Source organism: Dreissena polymorpha, chromosome 2, assembly GCF_020536995.1.
Source record: "Dreissena polymorpha isolate Duluth1 chromosome 2, UMN_Dpol_1.0, whole genome shotgun sequence".
NCBI classification, from domain to species: domain Eukaryota; kingdom Metazoa; phylum Mollusca; class Bivalvia; order Myida; family Dreissenidae; genus Dreissena; species Dreissena polymorpha.
Window position 1 is genome coordinate 50336137 of NC_068356.1, and position 26672 is coordinate 50362808.

The 26672-nt window shown below is 35.4% G+C and overlaps 3 protein-coding genes across 3 annotated transcripts in view; 1 reads left to right on the forward strand and 2 right to left on the reverse strand.

Moving 5' to 3' along the window:
- Positions 1-72: 72 nt before the first annotated feature.
- Positions 73-12334, reverse strand: LOC127866996 (protein KTI12 homolog). Its single transcript, XM_052407913.1, has 8 exons — positions 12153-12334; positions 9115-9166; positions 7860-7912; positions 7313-7368; positions 4538-4617; positions 3843-4002; positions 1597-1728; positions 73-1361 (listed from the first exon to the last, which is right to left on the reverse strand). The coding sequence occupies exons 1-8, from the start codon at positions 12301-12303 to the stop codon at positions 1218-1220; spliced, it is 828 nt and encodes a 275-aa protein (XP_052263873.1). The 5' UTR covers positions 12304-12334; the 3' UTR covers positions 73-1217.
- A 324-nt stretch (positions 12335-12658) lies between these two features.
- LOC127867004 (deoxyuridine 5'-triphosphate nucleotidohydrolase-like) overlaps positions 12659-26672 on the forward strand; it is a 132922-nt gene continuing 118908 nt past the window's right edge. The window contains exon 1 of the mRNA XM_052407924.1: positions 12659-12862. Coding sequence (XP_052263884.1) covers positions 12693-12862 — 170 coding nt within the window. The 5' untranslated portion in view covers positions 12659-12692. The remainder of the gene's footprint in view (positions 12863-26672) is intronic.
- LOC127866997 (proteasome subunit beta type-4-like) overlaps positions 20233-26672 on the reverse strand; it is a 147914-nt gene continuing 141474 nt past the window's right edge. Inside the window, exon 8 of the mRNA XM_052407914.1 lies at positions 20233-20513. Coding sequence (XP_052263874.1) covers positions 20501-20513 — 13 coding nt within the window. The 3' untranslated portion in view covers positions 20233-20500. The remainder of the gene's footprint in view (positions 20514-26672) is intronic.

Sequence of the window (26672 nt, forward strand, 5' to 3'; positions counted from 1 at the left end):
ACTAAACACGACACATGGCATTGTAACGTGATGCAAGTAACGACATTGTCAAGGAACTCACGACCATGTACAATCATGCATCACTGTTAAACTCTTGATTATAGCACTGTTACACACAATTTATTTCATAGAAGATGCATAGCTTGCAACACAAGTACAGACGAGTTGAAGCCAAAACACACACAGTAAAAGATTCAGTAAAAAAAAATGAGTCAACGGGCAGAATTACACATACGTACAAATAAATATCATTGAACAAAAGTTTTGGTTAGACTCTAATCAATAAAACTGGGGAGCCCGGTGCCAGTTCACTGTCTTGCCAGGGCGGGAGAAAACTGCTTGTGCGGGTCCCATCAATGATCGAAACCTGGACTCTCTGATCAAAAGTCTTGGGAACATTCAAAAGATTGAACCCATGACCTGATAAACAAGAAACTGTCGGAGACGGGTGATGCTCCCCAAAGATTTTTTTCGTCACAATATTGCACTATATATTCAGATAAAAGGAAACGTCTTGAGGGCACAGTAGTTGGGGGGACAATAATTTTTTATAGAAATTTTCAAAGGGCCATAACTCTGTGAAAAATATTCCGACCAGAACCCGCTGATAATATGCATATCTCCTCTTGGCAGTGAAGCTTCCAGTAAAGTTTCATTGAATTCCGGTCATTAGTTGCTGAGAAATAGCCCGGACAAGAATTGCACTATATGTACAGTTAATGGAAAATTTCAAAAATTTCAAAGGGCCATAACTCTGTGAAAAATCATCCGACCAGAACCCGCTGATAATATGCTCATCTCCTCTTAGTAGTGCAGCTTCCCATAAAGTTTCATGGAATTCCGGTCATTAGTTGCTGAGAAATAGCCCGGACAAAAATTGCACTATATGTACAGTTAATGGAAAATTTCAAAGGGCCATAACTCTGTGAAAAATCATCCGACCAGAACCCGCTGATAATATGCACATCTCCTCTTGGTAGTGAAGCTTCCCATAAAGTTTCATTGAATTCCGATCATTAGTTGCTGAGAAATAGCCCGGACAAAAATTGTGCACGGACGGACACACAGACGGACGGACAGACGAAGCGGCGACGATATGCTCCCCCCAAAATAAATTTTGGGGGAGCATAAAAAAGGCTGACACCAAATCTATACGAAAATGTTGACCCTTTAAAATTGATTACTAGTGAATATAATATTAAAAAAAACATATATTTTTATTTGAGCGTATTATTAAGGTACTGTATAAACATGTTTGTAAGTTGGGCGTTGTTGGACACGGGGTGCATCTTCATGTACGTGATGAACTGACGTCGCAACCTCTGAAGCTCGGCAAGGGTCAAAGGTCGCGTGTACTGAAGCTGAAACAAAAACGAAACTGCAACTAGAATAAGTACTGGTCAATATAATGTTATTATTTTGCATTAGTGTTGTTTTAATACCAAAATATGGGTGGCCACATAAATTGAAACAGTGCATGAAAAGCAGTGGGGTTTGTTGAAAAATTCGAGAATAAGTTTGTATACATCAACAGACTTTAAGACAGACGAACATGTTAAAATTTATTTTAATCGTGATGCTTTGAACAAAATGTACCTGATCTGTAGCTCCGGGTATGCCTATAGTATCCCCAGGGACACATGTTTTCTGTGACCCCATGATGACCCCCACAACGTCCTGGGTCGTCTTGTCCAGTTCATACAGGAAGTTGGTAGATGAGAGGGGTTGCTGAAATATACGAGAATCGCTGTTGAAAAAAGGAGAATAATGCATGTGCATGCAGTCGGCACAAGTTCAACTGGGACGACACTCCTTAACTAGATTTTCGTTTAGAAGAGACTTCCTTTTTACGGAAAATTCCATAAAAGCAGCAGACACACTTTACGCACATGCATTAATATTTTAGGCGTAATATATGTTATGCCACTAGCACTTTGGGCTACTTAGATTCAATTTTTCATCACCGAAATACAAGTTCAATAGCCCATAAATTGCCTTTATTATTAGAAACTAACTATTTCTTTTGGTATACAGCACCAGAAGGGTTACTTTTACAATAATCACAGGAGATTCAAGTCATTTAAGCATTGATTTCACCTGACTAATAATTTCACTTTGTTTTCAATTAAAGGGGCCTTTTCACGTTTTTGTAAATTGACAATTTCAAAAAATGTTTCAGATTCGCAAATTGTTGTTGTAGTTATGATGTTTGTGAGGGAACAGTAATACTGAACATTAACCATGCTCTAAAATATCAACAAGGGACAAAATTGTCACAAAACCAGGTTTTCATTGTGAAAAAAAATCTGATAAAGGGAGAAAACTCAAACTGAACTTTTGAAATGAAAAAACAAAATTAACCCCCTTTGTAAGTTTTTTTTTTTAAATCTATTTTTAGTCGTGGCGACCTTGACATTGGAGATATTGACGTGATTCTTTCGTGCGACACACCGTCCCATGATGGTAAACAAATGTGCCAAATGATTTTAAAATCTCACAATGAATGACATAGTTATGGCCAGGACAAGCTCATTTATGGCCATTTTTGACCTTTGAACTCAAAGTGTGACCTTGACCTTGGAGATATCGACGTAATTATTTCGCGCGACACACCGTCCAATGATGGTGAACAAATGTGCCAAATGATTTTAAAATCTGACAATGAACGACATAGTTATGGCCCGGACAAGCTTGTTCCGCCCGCCCGCCAGCCCGCCAGCCAGCCAGCCCGCCCGCATTCGCCAATCTAATAACCAGTTTTTTCCTTCGGAAAACCTGGTTAATTATATGCATCTTTCGATGTTAAAAAATCTGAAAATTATAAAGCGTTGCAGCGCGAAACGATTGAGTAATTTTGCGAGTTCTGTTCAGTTGTTATATTTTGTGATACTACGAGGATTGCTTATACATGTATAAAGTATAAAATGCATCCCACATTGTATGAGCACAGATGGCCGAGTGGTCTAAGCGATAGACTTTTACTTCAGGGGTCAGTGGTTCCAGCCCAGGTAAGGGTTACTTTTTCTTTCTTAAATTTATTCTTGTTTTTTACTAGAGCTTTTTCATTCCAATGTTTACATTTATCAATATAAAGCGTTTAATGATAAACTTCAATACATGCACACATCTGTAAAAAGGCCACTTTAAAGACTTTTTGGCTGGTCATGCTTTTTCTTCACTTTTAGAATTAAAGGACCTGCCATATACTGAAAGCTAGTCTCTTTGGGGTTACACTAGTATGCTGAGTCGGAGACACGAGTTTCATTTAAACTTTAGGGTTTAACATTTTTTAAAGCCTCAGACCACAACAAATTGACTATTAACCACAATGTGCGATTTCGCTTCTTTAGCTAGGAAGATGGATTGTAAATGAAATATGAATTTCCTAATGCTATTGTATTAATTAATGGATGAGTTGTTTCAACATTTCTTGATCATTGAATTTTACATGAAACATGTGGTCTCCTCATGCTGTACAACTGTGGAAAGGTTTTATTAAATTAATGGATAAATGATGAAGTAACAGTCCAAACCATCGATTTGTTTGTCTAACTATTACCTCTAATTTTGACATTCACCTTCAGCTAGGGAGACGTGCCTTACATGAGACACAACATATTCTAGTAGTTAACCATTTACGTAATTTATTTTTAAAAATTGCATAAAGAATGATCAGCCCAGGAGTGACTACCCTACACATGCATTTATGCACATACCCTCAACCATTGTGAAAGCTGTACAAAGCGTGATGCATTGGGACTAGACAAAAAATGTGGAGGAGATTAAAAGTTATTTTCATAAATACGGACTTTTCTATTTCAACTGAGTATAAATCTACAAACTGGTGCCGTGGAGGCATTGGGGGCTGGAGCCTTCTTCTTCAACAAAGCGTCTGATATTGCATCCAACGGCAACACATCGTCCTTCTGAATTACAAACAGTGGACTATCCCAGCGGTTATTGGACCTTGGCTCCTCAAACCTCTGCACAAGGCCATCGAATCTGAATAAAAATGATTCCACATCTGGGCTTTTATTTTATTTATTGGGAAAAGAGCCTAGCCTGCTTTGACGAAGTTGAGAAAGGGGAAGAAAGGTTCCATGGTAAACTTGAAATTCGGTAAAATAGCATCATTTTAAAATTGCAATATAAGAAAATTCTAGCACATGCAATTTTGTAATTACAGCAAAGTAATAAAGAATCATCTATTTTATGAAGATGTGTAAAATGTCAGTTTCATACATGTAATAACTACATGGATGCAAATGGATATAATTATCCACACACAAACAAAATTAGACCAGAGAATACTGCTTTCTATAAAAACTGTGTGAATTCCATTTAAAGCCATTAAGGTCCATGTCAGATTAATATTGCAAGCCATAGAGAACAATTAAGCATAACCTGAGTCTTGGTCCGACGGAATGACTTGAAAGCAAACTACTTCTGGGTAAATCTGCTATAAATTTCAACATCCCATTAACAAAACAGTGGAACATTTAGTAATTTAAGATAAAGACAAAGGAGTTATTCTCACATTTGTTGCAAATACTTCTCTTCCTCAGCTCGGCTATTGTTCCATTCACTTGCTAGTTCTTTACTGGTATCACAGAATATCTGAAAATCACAAAGTTTGTACTACAATTTACATGAACTTGCAAAGCACACTGTTTTATACTTTTGCAAAATAGTTCTTTAAGGCCAATAGAGTAAACCATTGTTTGAAAGTGATAGTAAACCAATTAGCGGGACTGAATACCTGTTGCTATCTATCTCTGTTTACTGCCAGCCGCTCTTTCGAGTATTATAGGCAGGTAGTCCGTTTCCTGGGAAGAACCAGTACTTGGTGTCTATGGAGGAGAAAATGAGAACGCTACCCGAGTAGGAATCGAACCTACGAACTCCTGATCGCTAGGTGGACACCTCATCCACTACACCACTGCGACCTGTAGAGTGATTGAAGCAATATAGCCAATCTCAAACGAGCATTACAATCAGCATCATTAAGTACAAGTGCAATTATTAATGTTTGAAATTAATGTAAGAAAATAAGTTTGCTTAGTTTTCAATAATTATTTATTTTTCTCATATAAATGCACAAAAATTACCACTCATAGTTATCTTATAATATCATATATTGTCTTCAATCCACTGCATGTTGGCTGATTAAAACACATATCTGAAAGCAACAGTACACATACTAGGGATGAAGAGTGTTAACAAGCAGCGATAATCTTCACTATTCTACCTAAACAACTTTGACTGTAACAGTAGAGATTTACTGCACTGTATAATGAACCCCCTTTGTGCAGTATCTTGATTGCACAGGCTTATCTGTGAAAACACTTTACAAACATGTATTAAGTCCCGTTTTCCCAGAGAATGTCTCATATATTACATTAAGAGACAATGACAGACTATTTTAAACCTCAAAATTACAGATAAGACACCAAGTTCTGTCAGTTTACAACTTGTCTGACATTTTGCCATGCTGATAGAGATGTAGTGTTGTAAGATATTGAAATTCATCCAACAGATTAATGTTTTATATAACAAATTAAGACCCGTTGGATAAAAATAAGGTTTATCCCACACCTTGCCTTTATCCAACAGCTAGTACATGTACATAGTGACTACTTTTTTGGCCTGTTTTTGAACTGTTACATATGAAGTGTTCATTTTGCCTGACAGCACTCATATAATTGTAAGACATTTAAATGTTTGTCAGATCAGTTTTCAGGTGTGGTAGAGTTATATTGCGATCCCACCTTCACTCAAATATGCAATGCTTCTTTATTTACCTTAGCCAGTCCTATGATCGTGGCTTCCAAGACTTCATTTGAGGAGCTATTTAATAGGGCTGTAACGAATACACTAGGTGACGAATACGATACGAATCACGAATACAGGGTGGCGAATAAGAATATTTATTCTTGAATATGAAGTTCACTGAACAAAAGTAATACTGACAACTTGACATGACATTATATAGTATGAAATATGAGTATTTGTCAATTTGATTAATTGAGTATCATTGCATTCTGAAAATATGATATATAACACTTTGAAATAACAAAACACTGACTAAAACTGCCTAAACTTTGAACACAGTTTTGAAACTTTTGAGAAAACATGACTAGTACCAACACAATCCTTGCGTAGAACAATTAAGAGTCAACAGTTGACACATTAGTGACAGTACCCATTCACATTTATTTAATAAGCATATGCCAGATAGGTGATGTAGATGATATTTCAATGTCACCTATCTGACATATGCTCATTTGATATATTGAATAAAAACAGTGAGACAATAGAAAAAGTATTGAACAAGAAATAGTTTTCATTACTCCATAAATACTGACCACAACTCTAATCCTTTGTGTGTATGTTTGAGCATCAAATCACTTGTATTAAACATTAAACAACCATCGAAAGATTTTTCAATTCAATGTCGAAAATATTTAACCGGTGCCCACCATTTGTGTTGATAATCTCACTGTGTAACATAGTGGGTGGGGTAAACATTATGAACAAGAAATGTGTTTGTCAGAAACACTATGTCCCCTTCTGCGCCGCTTTGACTTTTTTTACCTTTGACCTTGAAGGATGACCTTGACCTTTCACCACTCAAAATGCAGCTTCATGAGATACATATGCATGCCAAATATCAAGTTGCTATCTGCAATATTGCAAAAGTTATTGCAAATGTTAAAGTTGGCGCAAACCAACCAACCAACAGACCAACAGATCAACAGACAGGGCAAAAACAATATGTCCCCCACTATGGTGGGTGGGGGACATAAAAACGCCAGAATAAGGAGAAGAACATTTAAATATAGGGGTTTATTGTATGAAACTTCATTTGTAAGGTAAAATAAGATGATTAAACTTTCGATCTCGAAACCACGTTGTTTGTATTCGTCAAATAGTCGGTTCAGGAGGTGGCGAATAACGAATACGATTCGTCCACAGCCGTATTCGAGTAATTCGAATATTCGAATGTATCTTTAAAGCCCTACTATTTAACATTTAGCGTGAAAGTATTGGTCATGGAGAAAAAGTACTAGCACAAGCAAGTAATTTGTTATGGTTACCGAACTTAAAAAAGTGAAATCTTTTTGTGGTGCAAATCAGACTTGCTTGATCCACCTGCACATTTCCATGATCATACAGTTACATTGCTGGCAACGGAAAAAGATCATTAATTTACTTTAACCACTGGTTTTGGCTCCTTTATTTAAAGCATGTAGAAACACTGGAAGATCACTAGAGCTATATTACTCTTCAAGATGGCACGTTAGTTACTCACCACACACTGTGTTGTTTGGCACTCTTTTGTTACACAATACAACTCGTATCTGAAACCTGAAGAAGCAAGACGGTAATATTGATTAGATGAAGACATCAAACTAAATACTCTTCCCCATGAGGCCAATAACACTTAAGCCCGGACTTGCTTTCAATAATATCTGAGATATTGCGTACTAGTATGGTATAACATTAAAAATACTGTGAAAACAATATTTTGTCTGACACGTATTATTGTAAATGACAATATATGAAACCCCAGCAAACAAGCTGCAGTTTATTTATGTTTCTTAACGTACAAGCATACAGAATTCCATTTAACCCTATAGGAAATTGCATACAATTGTTTTTCCCTATATCTTGCTATTTATTTATGTACAGGGGCTAATTCAAAATAACATGACATGTCAATAAATGAATGAAAAACTGAATCAATTTGTACTTGTGAGAGTAAGTCCAAGTATGCTGTATTCACACGTTCTTTTAAAATCACATCTTGAGTGCAACAATACTATGAACATTACAATTCTTACAAGAAATATACTCACCTTTAATATAATTCAATGAATCAAGTATGGTAATTGTTTCTTTACTCAGGTTTCTAGAAGAAGAAAAATCAACTTCACAATATGTTATATAAATGTTGTGAGTAACACAATACAAGTTATACAAATGTAGTTAAATTAGTTCAACTACAAAGTCGCAAAGATATGATCTAGTATGCCCATCTGTTAAAGAAATTCAGGTCAAGATTGGAGGAGTCTTGATCTTTTTATCTTGTTTTACTTTAGACCTTAAATTGCGACCTTGACCTCCATCCAGTAGACTTGAATACAATATGTGTTTCATAATATTCTAGTAACTACTGCAAAATTATTTAAAAACCGTTAATTTGCTAAAGACTAGGTTTAACCTTTGACCTTGATTTGTGATGTTGACCTTTGACCTTGTGACAGGGTTTTTTGTGTTCCGGACATTCATTCTGATCATGCTGACAAACTATATTCAAGTTATTTGAAAACTCATCCTTGATGGACATGGCTATAATTTGGACAAAGTGTCAGGTACTAATATCAAATATTGGACAATTGACAGTGTATTTTGATTGACCTTGGACCTTGAACACTCCAGAAAGTGTCAAAAACACAATTTCCTAAAATTGACCTTTAACTTTTTTAATATGACCATGACCATGAACATATTAAATATGAATAAAATATTAATCAGCTATCCTTAAAGTAACTCCAAGAAGAAATATATATACAGTGCTGGGCTCAAACCCACAAACATTGGAACACTAACATGGCGCTCCACCAACTATGCTAACCTTGCCACTGGTTCTTACACACAATACAGCTTATCAGCCACTGGTTCTTACACACAATACAGCTTATCAGCCACTGGTTCTTACACACAATACAGCTTATCAGCCACTGGTTCTAACACACAATACACCTTATGAGCCACTGGTTCTTACACACAATACAGCTCATCAGCCACTGGTTCTTACACACAATACACCTTATCAGCCACTGGTTCTTACACACAATACAGCTTATCAGCCACTGGTTCTTACGCACAATACAGCTTATCAGCCACTGGTTCTTACACACAATACACCTTATCAGCCACTGGTTCTTACACACAATACAGCTTATCAGCCACTGGTTCTTACACACAATACAGCTTATCAGCCACTGGTTCTTACACACAATACAGCTTATCAGCCACTGGTTCTTACACACAATACAGCTTATCAGCTGTTATTTTTCCTTATTTAAATGCTGATGTTTTGAACGTTACCTTTGCACTGACGACTTCAGATTGCCTCTTACAATCTTCTCTTCTTTAGAGTCTGAAGATACAAAGGAAAAAGACATTTTTGACAAATGTTGAAAATACTTGAACACAATGTGACCTTTATGTGTGACTCTGACCATTAACTGCAAGTCAATCTAATTAGTGACAGATCTAAGATCACAAGTCAGAGCATTTGAGAGGATTGTGATGGCATTTTTTAATAGTTTGCCAAGTCATAATAATGTATTAGTCTAAATGATAAAATTATGCAATACATAATTTTACAAGCATGATCTTTACATTTTCCATTTGAATAATGGAAAAAGATGTATAAAACTACATAAGATAATTACATTCTTGCATTAAAATATTCTGCAAAAATATGATTGGATGTTTGGCCTATGAGCAGACATATATGGTGTTTTGATTTCAAAGTTTAATAGTGCATATCAAATTATTTAGGTTTAAAATGTCACATTATGATTGTAACGCAATTAGTTTGTAAAAAAATTGTTTCATTTTAATGACTATGTTCATGTTCAGATAAGTCTGTATTGATATGTAGCATGCAGTTTATGCACACACTCTCAATTTTTTGTTGCAGAATAAAAACTGACAGAGAAAAACGCCCAGTTACTGCTTCTGTATATCTCTGCACTAGTAAGTTTGGTTTGAATCATATGCTACACATTACTTGATAAACGCTACATAGCTAACAAGTATTTCTTGTGAAACACTGGGACAAATGAATGTCCACAAGATTCTTGAAAAACTGGGGGAATCAGTGTTTGTTTGTTATTTTGTTCAAATTTGAGGGGTGTAGGGGGCCAGTTGCCAATGGAAAAAAGTATATTTTTCCTAAATGGGATCTTAAAATTTCCAATTTGAAGGTTTACTATTTTTATTTTTATCTTTAATAAATAAATCTCAACATTAAGTTCACCTCCCATCAATCCTTATAAATTTAACCTAAGTAATTAATTCAATTCACTTTTATGCTCAATTTTAAGAGATCTCAATTTGTAAGCTAAAAGACAGTTACATGCACACTTTTGTCCAATCCAGACAATCTTTGGTATGATAAGGATGGAATCATGTCAAACATTTGGTCAATGCTACATATTTGTTTTTACAAGTAAACTTTTGTATTTAAAGCTAATTTTTTGGAAGACATTGTGTTTTTGTATAATAAGTCTGACAGGTTTCACATAATCTGCTTGTATGAATACTGTGTAAATAACCCATAAAGGCTACCTGATACCATGTCCCTGTTGTGTATTGTATTATTCCAGACAAAGCTCCAATTATGTTGGGATGCATAGAAATATTTAAAAAGATCATAACTTTACAAATATTTCTCATGGTTTAGATAATAACAAAATATAATAGGCTGCTGCTGCAATTTGATTTGGGCCAGACATGTAACATTGGTATTATATATTTGATGTTTCATGTAGTTACGTGCTATACAATATCTTAATAAGTACTTTAATTAAACTCTGTGTCTTTATTAAGAATTCTGCTGATCTGAAAATAAACTGGTTATTTGTTAATTGATTTTATAATTGGTTTTGTTGAGAAACAGAAAGAAAATGTAGTTAATTTGTGAAAACAAACTTTGAAAAAGCCTATTTAGGCGAAATATATTAGACAAGAGTGGAATTTGTTCTGTGTAAATTTATATTTATCCCTACTGGATACAAAACTGAGTAGATCTGAAAATAATCAATTAACTTAATATGTACATATGTACATTGAATCGCCACTGTAAGTAGAACAGTGTATTAAAAGTTTTTAACAATTATTTTTGGTGCTGATTTCCTTTATGAACAAGAATATCAGTGGAACTGATGGATGCTCCCGGATAATGCGCTTTGTCAATGTATGTGTTAATAACCACCTAAAAAATCTATTATAAGCCTCGGTGACCTTGACCTTGACCCCAGTGACATCAAACCTCATCAAAAGGTAGAGGTTCTTGCAAGGTACCTACGTGCCAAATATGAAAGAGATCGGTAAAGAATTGAAGGTGCTATGAGAAACTGTAACAAAAGTGTGACTGAAAAATCTATTATTAGCCTCGGTCACCTTGACCCCAGTGACCTCAAACCTCATCAAAAGGTAGAGGTTCATGCAAGGTACCTACATGGCAAATATGAAAGAGATCGGTAAAGAATTAAAGGTGCTATGAGAAACTGTAACAAAAGTGTGACGGAAAAATCTATTATTAGCCTCGGTGACCTTGACCCCAGTGAACTCAAACCTCATCAAAAGGTAGAGGTCCATGCAAGGTACCTACATGCGGAATATGAAAGAGATCTGTAAGGTATTGAAGGTGCTATGAGAAACTGTAACAAAAGTGTGACTGAAAAAGTATATTATTAGCCTAGGTGACCTTGACCCCAGTGACCTCAAGCCTCATCAAAAGGTAGAGGTCCATGCAAGGTACCTACATGCCAAATATGAAAGAGATCGGTAAAGTATTGAAGGTGCTATGAGAAACAGTAACAAAAGTGTGACGGAAGGAAGTAAGGAAGTAAGGAACTACAAACTGGCAACTATATGCTCCCCGAAATATTTCGGGGAGCATAAAAATCACACACATATACAACAGGGTTTTTTTGGCCCAATTTTATAGCCGAAATTCGGCTATGTTCCCAATCCCAAAAAGTATACTTTTTTCCCAAAATGTGGCAAAAAATTTTTTTTTTTAGAAAGAAGTCTTGTGTGTATTTTATCTCAATTTTAATTCAATTACATCTAACAAAGTATTATATTATTTTTTCTTTTAATTTGAATGATTATAAAGAGTTATATCAAATTTAGTATTTCCCTAATCAGTGAACTTTTCGTGTGGAAAAAAAGGCTAATGAATTTATTTTCCCAATTTCATGAAAATGCCGATAAAATTCCCAATTCCAAAGCCATGGGCTATCTATCCAAAAAGTGGGAAAAAAAACCTGTACAAAATAGTAACTGTTATAAGCCGAAACATAAAATTTCCGAAACTCAACTATATCCTGATTTACATAAATTATTACCAGCATATACTTTATTGCGATCGACACCAGTGTTGTGATCGCTGACTACTACTACGGTCTTTTTCTGTTCGTTTTCAAAATATTTCTTCAATTCTTCAGTTCGTCTACTCTTCCCACAAGACGGATACCCACAAATAAGTATAAAAGGCATTTTATATTAATTTCTTGTTATGGGCGATGCCATCTTGTCTCAGAACGAACCGAACGCCATAACTGTAGGAAAGAAAATTGTATGATTAAATCTTGCACCGCACTAATAATTTCTAATTTTGTACGCCTTAGCATGTTTAAAAGCATTCAAAAATGGCATAACAACTATTGTACTAAACAATATGCCCTTAGATGAACCTATACAGCATTGTTAACGATTAGATCATAACAAGCTCTTTATATATAGCATATTATAACCGCTGCAAATATATAGCAGATTGTAACCGCGGTAAATACAAGCCTAGAACAGTGACCTCCCTTGTAAGTATTATTTCGCGCGTAATTTATTGTTCATTTTGAAGCGCCAAAATCAAGTTGATAAACAATACAATGCCGGTCGAAGTGGAAAGGCAAATATCTGAAGTCATAGAACCTTTGGCAAAGAAACCTTGCATTGACGACTCGATGGCCAGACCAGTGTTAAGATTTGCAAAGCTGACAGCAAAGGCTTTCACACCAACACGGGGATCCAAGCTCGCCGCGGGTTACGATTTATACAGGCATGAAACTTTGAGTTTGATTCGGGAAACCAATTACATGAATTACCACTCGTTAGGAAGCGACTGTCATTCAACAATCTGTATCCAAAAGAATCTTAAAGGGACATGTCAGAGTTTGGAAAAACTAAGATAAAAAATTGTCATGTATTCAAAACTGAATGCGTAGATGTTTAAACAAGTGAATTAACCCCCGGGGGTAATTTCCTATATACGGGTTACCGGTAAATAGGGGTGTGCCGATTTTATGGGGTGTGTTTTTCGACTGAAATTATAGATATGGGTATGGTTTTGAGATTCTTAGTATAGATATGGGTATTGAAATCAGAAATTTGCTTGTATATAAATGCATATAGATTTGAAAGTATCAGTATCAAAATGGGTATGATAGGTCGCCGTGGTGTAATGGCTATGGTGTCCGCCTAGCGACCGGGAGGTCAGGGTTTCGATCCCCACCGTGGGAGCGTTCTTTACATCTCCCCCAAAGACACCAAGTACTGGTTCTAGGCCAGGAAACGGACTCGAGAGCGTTTATATAGGCCTTAGCAGGGCTTTTTTTCCTTCTTTGGGACCCGCCGAAAATCCAGTGTAGAAAATATAACATATTGCATAATAAAATTATCTGTTGCCTTGATTTTGTTTTAAAAACAGCTAAATATGTTGAATTGATTATTTAAGACTTTCCTTATTTTCCCCAAAATCCGGCTTTTCGCGTGATGTTTTCCCCCCAATTCCGGCATTTTGCGCGATTTTTTTCCGCTCAAAAAAGGTCAGGCCCTTTCCCCATAATAAGATAAAAAAAACTGCTTAGGATTCCGATGCAATCGAGCTAAAATAAATAGGCTTAAACTAAAATGGGTATGATAAATGTCATGCTTGCAAATAAATTGGTATCAAACAGTAAATTTCAGTAACGGAAAAGATGCAGAAACTTGACTGTGTCAACTTTATCAAATTCTAGTATTTAAATGGGTCCAGTTTATCAAATTCTTGTATTGAAATGGGTCCACTTTCTCAATGGTATCGTATACAAATGGGTATGCTATAAAAAAAAATCTTGTATCAAAATGGGTCTGCATTATCAGAGTTCCGGTATCAAAATTGTTCACATTTCGGAAGTCTCAGCGGGACACCCCTACCCTAAAATTTGGGAAATTATCCCCCCCCCTGAACCTGAAGAAAACAAATGTTAAAAGTATTGGTTCATTAATGAATTAATGAATAATCTTAATTCAAAATTGCTACATTAATTAAACATGTGTAACGGTTTTGGTAGATAATTATGAAAATTACATATTTCTGATTAATAATTAATTGAATGTTGTCATTTCTTGTGGTATCATACTAGTCAAGTAGCCATTCCTGCAACCCTGGCATTGGCAGTAGTTCCTTTTGACACTTGGGCATGAGTAGGGCACTTAATCAGAGTCTTTAACAGTGGCAGCAACGTTTGGGTAATTTCCGATTGGGAAAAGTATGGGTACCAGGCCAAGTCGGAAACATTAGCACTGAACACCCAGAAATTGGGAAAATTCCGATCGTGAAGTTTTCAATTTTTTGCTCACCCTGATGAGCTTAACAGGGAGAAGATGGAAGATGACAGATTGCAAGGGCATAATTGTGCATCCTGTGTCAGGAACCATAGACATATTGACAGATTTGATTCTAGAAGCAGCGATTTTCCTTGACAAATTGGTAAAGTACCCGTACCGGTCCAATTGGGAAAAATTGAGTCGTGAAAACCTCAAAATTGGGAAAAATCGAGTCGTGAAATCCTTAAATTGGGAAAATCGCGTCGTGAAGTTTGGGTCTTATTGAAAACATCATACAGTTCATACTTAATTGAACATTATACCCATTAAAATAATCATTTGCAGGCATGCCTTAATGACCATTTAGTAATAAAGTTGATATAAATAACAAAATATTATAAAGAACACACAAAATCAATTACTAGTTGTTTTAATCTCTTATAAAGCAATGTCTCTCTCTTTCATTTTTTTGAAAATTTCAACAATCTTTGATGTTTGATCATCACTCAGTTGCTGGCATCCCTCTCTGCACAGCATCATTAGTGCTGTCAATGTGTCCTGTGATAGACGGTTCCGATTGGTCGTGCAAAGATTGTTTGAAATCTTGAAACCAAACTGCGTCGGTAAACGGGATCCACTTGCCTGATGACTCTTTTTTAATTTTTTTTTGCATAATATTTGCTATTATGACTCATTGCAAACTACGATAAGGTTAAAAACCTATGTAAAACAGTACGCTGGCTGCCTGACAAAAGAACCGGAAACAGTACCGACTCTATTGATTGAACACGCTGAATAATAAAACCCGAAATTAATCGAGCGCATGGTTACACACAACTATACGATTTTCTTCGTTCGCTCGCCGAAAGTTGGGTTTTGTTACGAAACTTTCAATCGTTTTGAGAATAAAATCGGACGCCGATTGGGATTTTTTCAGATGCCGATTGGGAATTTTCGCTCGATTGGGAAAGTACCGTTTACCGGTACTTTATAAAGAAGGAGGAAAATCGCTGAGAAGTATCATGTATGGGATGCCCTAACAATGCATGATCTTGATGCAGGGGCCTCATTAGCACTTATCTCATGGGATGTGGCTTGGAGGGGCAGGCAATCAATTGTCCTTCAAAAACATTATGTTCAAGATGTGCAGCACATGCATGTATGTTGCAACCATATTGATTTGTAAATGTACACATTTGACTGTGGTGCATTGCTGATTGTAAACATAGCCTGTGTTGCTGTGGTATGTGTCATTGGCTGAGCAGAGTGCATGATCTTTGGCCTGTTACAGTCAGAATTTTGTGGACAAAATCATGATCGCTGTGACCCCAACTACCACAAACAGCGCACTTCTACAGGATGTGTTATAGCAACACATTTTGCACATGTAAATGATCAGGTTTCACATTGTCCGGCCCTTGCCTTGCAATCGTTTGCACACCCAACATTTAGCGCACGATGCTGACACTGACTGTGTTGTGGAATTAATGAGCAAAATTTGTGGTGCCGACAGCACTTATAGTAATTTTACTTCGCTCCTTCGGGGCAATGAAAGACAGTTTCTGTCCTGTAAGTCTGTGAGTTTCCTAACAAATCAGTCATGATTTCAGGGTCGGCAATGCACCTGAGGTTCTTTGCAATTAACTCTTTTTTGATACAATGCAGCCTGGCCTCGCAGACTAGCTAGAAAGGTCTGAATAGCTGTTCCTGGAGATTGGGTCATTCTGTTCAGTTCAATGCGAGCCACTTGATTGCACAGAGATCAGCTTCTGTCATGTTGGCAACATTACCCTGAAGATCCTGCATTAAGTCTTAACATAAATCTGGGTTGCAGCAATAGAAAAGGGAAGTGGGTAAAACACAGTTCGTAATAGACATTCCCACCTTGTACATGTTACACTGTTGTATTTATGCTAATAATAATAATAAACTATAAAAGTGCAATAAAATAAGACAATTGTTAGTTACTGATATTGCATTTGTAATTCGCTGTGTAAAATAGAGTACACGTGTGGCTGCGATAGCACACTAGCCTTTTTCTAGAGGTCCTGGGTTTGAATCCTTGATAAGGCAGTTTTTATGCCCCCGGATCCAATGATCGGGGATATATTGTTTTTTGCCTGTCTGTCTGTCATTCTGTCCCAAAACTTTAACCTTGGTCATAACTTTTGCAATATTAATGATAGCAACTTGACATTTGGCATGCAGGTGTATCTCAGGGAGCTGCACATTTTCAGTGGTTAAAGGTCAAGGCCATACTTCAAGTTCAAAGGTCAAATATATGGCTTCAAAGCGGCGCAGTAGGGGGCATTGTGTTTCTGACAAACACATCTCTTGTTTTCTTCTTGCTATTGTTATTAGTTCAATCTTTAAAATATAGATTTGTTAGTAAAAATATTTCATGAGATTAAAAAAAAATACTAAAAAAAGTGTAACAAAACCCTTAAAGTATTTATCCAATCTACATGAGTAACACGGCAATATACTCAGACATTACCCAGGTAAAGAAATAGAAAAGTCTGGGATAGTGTCATAACAGTGATTTTTTTTGTCTATTGGGAAAAGTACTAGTCCCGCGATCGGGAAAATTTGTGTCGTTAATTCTTCAGATTGGGAATTGTGTTTTCAATTTCTTGGTACTAAATTTAACAAACCCATTCAAATATTGTTAACCAGGTTTTCTGAAGGAAAAAACTGGTTATTAGATTGGCGAATGTCGGCGGGCAGGCGGAACAAGCTTGTCCGGGCCATAACTTTGTCGTTCGTTGTGAGATTTTAAAATTATTTGGCACATTTGTTCAACATTATTGAACGGTGTGTCGCACAAAAGAATTACGTCGATATCTCTAAGGTCAAGGTCACACTTTGAGTTCAAAGGTCAAAAATGGCCATAAATGAGCTTGTCCGGGCCATAACTATATCGTTCATGGCGAGATTTTAAAATCATTTGACACATTTGTTCACCATCATTGGTAAGTGTGTCACGCTTATGGCTAGGATCATGAAACTTAATAGGTACATTGATCATGACTGGTAGATGACCCATATTGATTTTCAGGTCACTAGGTCAAAGGTCAAGGTCACAGTGACAAAAAACATATTCACACAATGGCTGTCACTACAACGGAGAGCCCATATGGGGGGCATGCATGTTTTACAAACAGCCCTTGTTGTTACTTGTTTGCTTTTCAACTGATAAATAATGGTTTAAGTGCTTATTGCTGTTTGAATTCTTGAATGTTGACTAAATGATTTAAGCATTTTGTAAAAATAATTGCTAAAATATTTTTGTTGTATATATTGTATAGTTTGGTTCAATCTCATGTTCAAACTGTGAACAAAAGGTGCCACCATTATGTGTTCAGTGCATCTTGCATAATTTAATGGTTATATTTTGTTATTTTGTAATATGACTGTTTGTAAATAATAATGCATAATTATTTTTTCAAGATAGAAGAGTTGTGCTTATTTAAGATTGTTTCCATATATATATTGTTCCTGATTTTTTACTAAAAGGAGTTATGTATTAAAAGAAAACCATGCCTTTAAATGTGTTTATGCCTTCAAGGAGTGGGATACATTAAGCAATTCACTTGTCTGTATGTATGTGCATCCAGAAGTTTGTGTTTTGAAATCTTATTACTGAGTGGTAGGGCATTTTCCTCCCCTGAAGCAGTTCTTATATCACACCCCTATGAGTTCTGTATGAAGTATTTTGGCAACAGTTGTTTCGTGCACTCTCCCCCCCCCCTCCCACCACACACACACTTCAAGTATTATAGCAAGTGTTGAAAAGCTCATACTCAATACTGGGGCTGTTATAATAATATTCCATGAAACAGAGGGTACAAGGATTCAAAGAAAGCACCGCCGATCAAGAAGGAAATTTCAGCTTTGATGAGCTAAAGCAGAATTGTGTCCGTATTTTCACTAAAATAATGGTCCCTTAATTGTGTACTGTAAATACTGGGAGCGTCTGTCTCAAACTTGCACAGTTGAATAACTGTAGTGATGATATGATGGTAAAGACAGGAATTCTGACTGCAACCAGTTTCTGCTGATTGATTAGCCTTTGTCTGTCAACTACAGACTATATGGAGGATTTAAATGTGTCCAATTAAGAGTTGTGGGGGGCATCAAGGTCAAATATATGGCGTCCGTGCGTCCGAAAACTTTAGCTTTGGTCATAACTTTTGCAATATTGAAGATAGCAACTCAATTGATATTTGGCATGCATGTGTATCTCGTGGAGCTGCACATTTTGAGTGGTGACAGGTCAAGGTCATCCTTCAAGGTCAAAGGTCAAATTTTGCAATATTGAAGATAGCAACTCAATTGATATTTGGCATGCATGTATATCTCATGGAGCTGCACATTTTGAGTGGTGAAAGGTCAAAGGTCAAATATATGGTGTCTGTCCGTCCGAAAATTTTAACATTGGTCATAACTTTTGTATTATTGATGATAGAAACCTGATATTTTGCATGCATGTGTATCTCATGGAGCTGCACATTTCACGAACACAGCTCTTGTTTTAATGATAACATCCAGCACACTTAAAATATAAATCTATTGTTTCAAGTTGTTTTTTCTCAAACAATTGATGTGTCCTTAAAGGGACCTTTTCACAGATTTTGGCATGTATTAAAGTTTGTCATTATATGCTCTTAATTGATAAAGGTAAATATTGGATCTAAAAAGTTCCAATAAAAAAAATGAAGAAAAAAAAGTAACCCTCAACTGGGCTCGAATCACTGACCGCTGGAGTAAGTCTATTGCTTAGACCACTCGGCCATCCGTGCTCATACAATGAGAGATGTATTTTATACTTTATATAAGCAATCTTCGTAGTATCACAAAATATAACGACAACAACAGAACTCTAAATTATTCAATCGTTTCACGTGGCAATGCTTTATAATTTTAAGGTTTTTAAATTGTCAAAATATGCATATAATGGATAGTTTAGAGCATGGTAAATGTTCAGTATTACCGTTTCCTCACAAATATAAATACAACCAAAACTTTCGAATCTGAAACATTTTTTTTAAATTTTGTCAATTTACCAAAACGTGAAAAGGCCCCTTGAGTCTGATGAGAGTTCCTGCCTGACAATATGAAGGTGAAGCAAGTTGTCAAGGATGAATATTTCAAAATCAAATTTCCAACCAAGAAGAAACCTGTATTATCAAAACATTCTACACCCAAAAAAAACTGATTTTTGAAGAAGCTTTCTTGAAAATATGAGTCAATGAATGACAGTTTAATTAATTATATTAATTTCCTACATTCTTAAACATGTCCTCAATTGTAGGAACATATAAATGTTTATCTCCTGTTGTAAGCAAAAAATATGCTGTACCTTCAATTTATTGTCAGATCTATTATACAAAGGAAAAGATAAGCAAGATATTGGAGTTTAAAATATAACCTTGACTTCTGAGCAATGGACACCTGGCTGGTTTAGCACTAGATACATCGTATCCTGCATGGTATCCTGATGGTGATCATTTGTGTAGAGTAAACATTAAAATTACTCCCAAAAATGATCAAGTGCAATCTTGGCAAGACACATGCATCAATCCAGTATTGTGAAAGTTTCATCGAGCTGTCTGCAAACAGGCTCGAAAATACATGTAAAATAATAACCAAACACAACAGTCAAGAGACACTGTATCAATACAAATAATTTATTTCACATTCAAGATATTCTAAAGAACATGTGTTTTAGTGAAATAGGAGCACTGCAAGGCAAACACAAATATAAAATGGATCCTTGGCATTCCTTGTGGCAGTTGTAAATTTCTTTTAAATTCTCCCACAACTTGAGAGCGTCTTGCAAGTTGACCGCAAACTGGTAACAGATTCATGCTTCATTCAGACAACAGCCAAGTACTGGCAACACAAATATCTAGGACAAAAAATATTCTTCAGTTTTGGTTCCAACATTTGCCTGAACTCATTATAAACAAAGAATTTTTAATACATGTTCATGTCTGTGTTGCTTTAAAATGTAGCACTTTAACAGCTTATTTGATGAACATGACCACCTCATATCACAATGGAGTCTCAGTACATATTCAAACAATTTCTTGAGATCTTCTTCTGTTTACTCGTAGCCCCTGCAAAACATGAACATTCATTCAGATTCACGTATTAGTCACATCAGGTGTCTACTTGATTATGTGTACTTAATTGTATAAGAGCCGCTTTACGCAAAAATGGGTCTTATTTGTATGCTGCCTGATCCAGCGTAGCTCAAGATGAGGCTGCTAATTCGTGCACTCTTTTGTCTAATTTGCAGACAGGATAGCTCCTAACTAGAATCCACGAATGAGCACAGTGGACTGGAGCTAGCTTGGCACTGTTTTGCATAAGACCCATTTACTAATAACATGTCTCAGACATGGCACATTTGACAAAACTTGTATTAAGCACAGTGAAATAAATTTGTGAGCATGCTTTGAATAATGAAAATACAATTTATTCAGAGGATACAAATTTGAGCAAAGTTGAGCGGACTTCTCCAGCTTATCTGGGATAACACTCTTAGCGCATGCATTAACCCTTTTCCCCATAAGAAGCAAACTGAAAATGGCTTTTGCAACCAGCATAAAACCAGAACAGCCTGCGAGTAACTTGCAGTCTGTTCAGGTTCTATGCTGTTTGCTGCTTATCAGTATTTTAGGGTTGGGAATGAAGCGTTTAAAAATTGAATAAGGTAAGGAACGTATTCAATTAAATGTAACTTTTTAAAGGAAGACACAGGAGTCAAAATATGTATTGCAAAGGGTAAAAGCAAGTTTTTGCCGAATCAGGCTCATATTTTCACAACAAGAGAACTTTCTTGATCATGTGAGCTATTTCCCAGTTGTTCTTGGAGACTATTGAAGAGCGGATCTCAACACCGTCCTTGGTAATGGTGGCCAGGTCATACTGAAATAGTGATAGAACAAATTGAACACTGCCAGGAGGGGTGAAATAGCTTTCACATTTGCATCAACATGTTCTTCAATCGACTTTCTATTTTTGGGAAGTATAGGATATGAAAAGGGATACTACAGTGCGTTTAACAACGATGTTAATTGCGTGCTCAGCGTGAAAAAATGGTATATATAATGATAAGGCTTGAGAGATAGAGCAGTTTCACACTCAACTCTCGACATCAAAACAGTCTGGGTGTGCCTCATTAAATTTAGAAGATTGTCAGCGTCAGAGGGGTTGTACTTACAGGCTGTGTTCTCATATTCAGTAATTACTACGATAATGCATTCTGGTCACTCGTAAATTTAAGATCATATAAGTATCGTTGTTCAATTACCTGATATAAGCTCTGACGAAAATATATTAAATTGTTTGCGAAATTAAAAGTTAAACATGTAAATGTATAAAGCTTTATGCCAGCCGTCATTTCAGCAGTGAAATCGTAACCTAACTTGCATTACATATATCTTGTATATAGATCGACATTAATTAAATGTGAGTTTTTTAACATACACTGATATAAATGAACGGTTTTGTTGATGTTTTTTATAATGCAAACAATTCAGCGTCGTGTTAATTTTAAATGATTTTCTTACAATATTACTATAACGAATTGTTATATAGAGAGTTCTGACTAGTATGCAAACACAAGGTACTCAAGTAAAGTATTGTGTGTTCTGTAAATAAAAAGAATGTGGATGAGACAAACACACACGCAAAATAACCTCACTATTGTGCAATATGTTTTTTATAAATCGACTGAAACCATTTTTAAAATCGACATTTATATCACTAGAACAAAATAATGTCTGTTACAAGTTTAATGATGATCTGAGAAAAATCCAAAGTAGTTTACAGGCATTTTAAACAAGCATACTGACTTAGTTTTTGACCCCACAATGCCAAATATCGAACAATGCTGAGCTATCACAATTCTAATTTTCTGGCATCTGTTCAAGAGTTGTCAATATTAATAGGTTATTTAACGTTTCACTCTACAATACGGAGATATATTTAGACGACCACACAGTTTGAAGTCATGTTGGACGAACCGGTGTGTGCGAGTCCAAATAGTTTACGCGTTGTTCAGTTAAAACGTCTAATAAGCTTTTTATTTTATATCAATTTCTTATGCTGTGTGTTTTATTTTAATTTTAATTTTGATTTCAAAATGCTTTAATTGCATCTATGCTATTTTCAAGACAAGCGCCCATGTGACTATTGCACATTCGGATACTTTGTCTCGGTATCGTTATAAAACAATTACTTAGTGCACTTGGCACATAATTTTGACAAACGTTTTATAGTTTAAACATTTCTAACACATATCCTGTATACGTTCATATTCCAACATTATATTAATTAAGGGGGGGGGGGCAACAGTTTTTTAACAAATCAGATAGCAAGTAGGTAGCACAAGTTATCTCTCTTGAGCAAGAAGATGCAAAAGCAAATTGTTCACTCATGAATATGTTTAGACTGAGCGGGGAAATTTGATTAGTCTCTTGACATAATACATATAAATATATTCGTAGAGGTCAAGTAGGATTAAATAGTAACAGTAATTGTTCTTTAATTTGATTAAGCTGTATGCGAATTTCTTGGAAAATAATAATAATTATCATACTCATCATCATCATCAATGATATCATCATCAGCAGCAATTTCATTATCGTCATTAGTGTCATCATCATCATCATCAGCAGCAGCAGCAGCAGCAGCAGCGGACACATCATCATCATTATCTTCTTCTTCTTCATCATTATCATCATCAGCATCATTAACATGATCATCATCATCATCATCACTATCATCATCATCATCAGAAGCAGCATCAGCAGCAGCATGATCATTATCATCATCATCATCGTGGTCGTCATTATAAAAACAAATGCAACATAAGACTATCAGACATGTCACTATAATAGCAATCAGTAAGAGAGAGCTATTCATCAACATATGTTCAAAGTTTACACTTGTCAAATAGCCAAAATAAAGAGCTTAATTTCCACATCACATGGATGTAAATTAACACAACACATTTGGCGAAAATGCGACAATAGTGTGTTAATAAGGTTTTAATAAAGCCGTATTTGGAAAACTTTCGCGCCCCATAACGGCAATATTTTTTGTTTACTTACAATACCTATTTTTTTTACTTTGCCGGAATATTATAAGAAAACATCTTCTGAGCAAAGTGCGTGATGATTGAACTAAACCTGTGAGTTCTATAGAGTTGAGAAACGTTCGCTATATTCATATTAAGAATTACGTCCGCCTCCTGGTGGCCTGATTTGCAATGAACAGAAAAAACAACAACATGTTTTTACTCTGAGATATCATTGGAATAAATTTCTGCCCAAGTTTCATGAAAATTGAACAATACATGTCTTTCCGATCGCCATATACGAAATATACGAATTATTGCCCTGCCTGCTGGCAGCAAGGTTTTTTATCAAGCTGTAACCATTGGTGAACTCTAAAAGTTAGTGACCAAATTTTATAAAGATTTGAAAATAAAGGTGCCTCTTGAGTGTTAACAAGGTTTAATTGTAGTCATATAGGGAAACTGCTCGCCCCTTACCGCCATGCTGTTTAACCGGCCGAAACCATTATCGAACTCGGTCCAGATATTAAACAATTTTGTAAATGTTTTCACGATGAGTGAACTACAAATGTTACTTCTAGGGTGGAAACAAGCGTTTTCTTAAATGAAACCTGGATTCCTATTTTTTTATTACGCGATCCAGTTTCAAACCCAGTTAATATACCACAGGTTGTTGTTTTTATTTAAATAAATACTTGTTGTTTTGTCCGAGAGATAATAAACAAATTAGTATTCAATATATATATATGTATCAAATGACAGTAACAGAAATGAAAAATACACATACCCTCTGTGCACAGTAAACCTTTATATCCTGCCGCACATCCAGCCTGACAAACGCCGGAAATCTTATTACAGGCAGAGTTGAGTAGACAATTACCACATCTGGTACGACAGTCCAGGCCGTACTATCCGTTGTCGCAGACTGATAATTTTAAGTTTGCGTTTACAACGTAGACGATACACTATTTTCTAAAAGAACGTAATTGACATCAAGTTTTTTTTAATTTAACGATGACATTTTATGATTAATCCTCATATTGGTGTAAAATACAATAGACTATTTTTATTCGACGCAATCGAGCTAAAATAAATAGGTTTAAACTAAAATATTCTATATTTGTGCTTTGATAACATAGGCACACAAACTAACTTTCTTATCTGATTTGCGTCTTTCATGACATATGTATACAACTCATGTCTTAACAAGTTCTCATAATAGTCATCCGTCGCGTAAAAGATATTGATTTTAATTGTATATCTGACTTTAAAAAAACAAACCCACGAGTTCATGTTTAAATGTAATGGCCAAAACAAATTAAAAATAAAACAGTAACTGGAAGACGTTGCAAAACCGATTTTTTGCAACCATTTGGAAATCATGGTTCTTTCCGTAATACTTGAATGTTAAATATATATGCATATATTTTACTTTATTACATTATAGCTTATAATATAGATATCTACTACTTTTATATAAATTCATTATTTTTTAAAGATGCAATCATCTTTAAATATCCCATGTTTTGTATAATGTACATGTATATGAATTGGTTATGTGGTTAGTGGTAGTCATCCAAAACGAAATTGTGTGTTGTTCCTCTAAATAGACCAGTTTCACAATACCACCGCTGTTGCTATTTTTAGATATCACGTGTTGCGTCGAATTTCAGAACGAGGCTGAACGTGTATAGATTTTCATGAGCACTGACACTGATTAAAATAACGGAATATATATGCATATATGCATGTGTTGTTTAGTCGATAAATTAATGAGGGGTTATAAATAAACGTCCTTACAACTAAGTCATATTTTAAAGCCATAGTACCACTAGTGAATACGTGTATATACATTTTATTTCATCTTTATTTAAATTCAAGATACGCATGATCATCAGAGCAAATGTGGTCTGAAGAATAAACATTACACTAATTGCACAAAAGAAATATATACATAAGCCGTATAATACAAAACGTTATTTTATAACTTAAATTCTCAAAAGCAGAGACGTAGATAACGTCTCTATCAAAAGTATGTTTGTTGGTCTGTACTATTTTTCATGAACGATCGAACGTGTAGGATGTGTGTTGACTCAATCATAAAAAAAGCAATATAAAATGCAAAGCACATGATACTATTTAAATGATATGTCATTTTTCTTTTAACTTGAATTAATTTTCTTTTACAGTGAAAGACAATATTGAAGAATTATTCTATACAGGTGAAAAAAACGAACGTAAAGCAAACTGAAATGTCTATGCATGCACCTTGATTTCTCTTTAAACGTGATAATGAGTGATACATATATGTCGCTTTATGTCATAAATCTCTTTTGTCTGTATTTTTCTGAAACACTATTTAACTCCGTTGTGGTCAAAGAAAATATGCTTGTTTTAATTTTGTTCTTCTATACACTAACGAACACTCTTTATAGTACCTCGTAATGATGAAGTTTTATTTTACCGGTACCCGCTAAAATGTTTTCGTGTTAGGCACAACATTTAATAAATATTTCAAATGCTTTGGTATTATGTAAGCACTTCATTATGTATCCTAACATTCTTTCACAAAGACAATCGTTATAACGATAATTTTGACAAGGCGGACATTCGTTCATACGTTGTTTTAACTATCCGGGCATTCATTCCCACGCTATTTTGACATCCCGGACAATCTTCCAACATTATTATGACATACCGGATATTCGCTCCTACATAGTTTTCAATCTCCGATTTCTGCAAGGTTTCGCAAATTACAGATTTCAGTGTTAGTCGAAATATTTAAATATTTTTTAACGTTATCATTCTCAACAATGATCAAGATAAAGTCTTACAACAGTATAAAGTATTGCACAAAATATGAGAAAATTAAAAAAAAACATTTTAAAAACCACACATTAAAATACCGGATAAGATGTCAAGAGTGTCATGTTATTTAAAAATGTAATAATAATGACCGGGATAGCAATTATTCAGGAACGAATCTCCGGGCTGTCAAAATAACGATGGAATGACCGGGCGGCAAAACATTATGTAGGAATCATTATCCGCATTGTCAAAATAACGAAGGCAAGAATGTTCAGGTCCGCCTGTGTGGAATATAGGCTAGGACAAGTGTCCAGCATTCACTGTATTATTATGATAAAACTGGCTAATATCTTTACAGTATTTAATTAGAGTATTTGGCGTT

Bases quoted from the DNA above. Each gene is read 5' to 3' on its own strand.
- LOC127866996 (XM_052407913.1), bottom strand. From the start codon at position 12,303: ATGCCTTTTATACTTATTTGTGGGTATCCGTCTTGTGGGAAGAGTAGA. The intron at 4,003-4,537 runs GTGAGAATAACT...ATTTTTATTCAG, and splicing joins GAGAAGTATTTGCAACAAAT to ATTCGATGGCCTTGTGCAGA. The intron at 1,729-3,842 runs GTTTGTAGATTT...CGTATATTTCAG, and splicing joins CCAATGCCTCCACGGCACCA to CAACCCCTCTCATCTACCAA.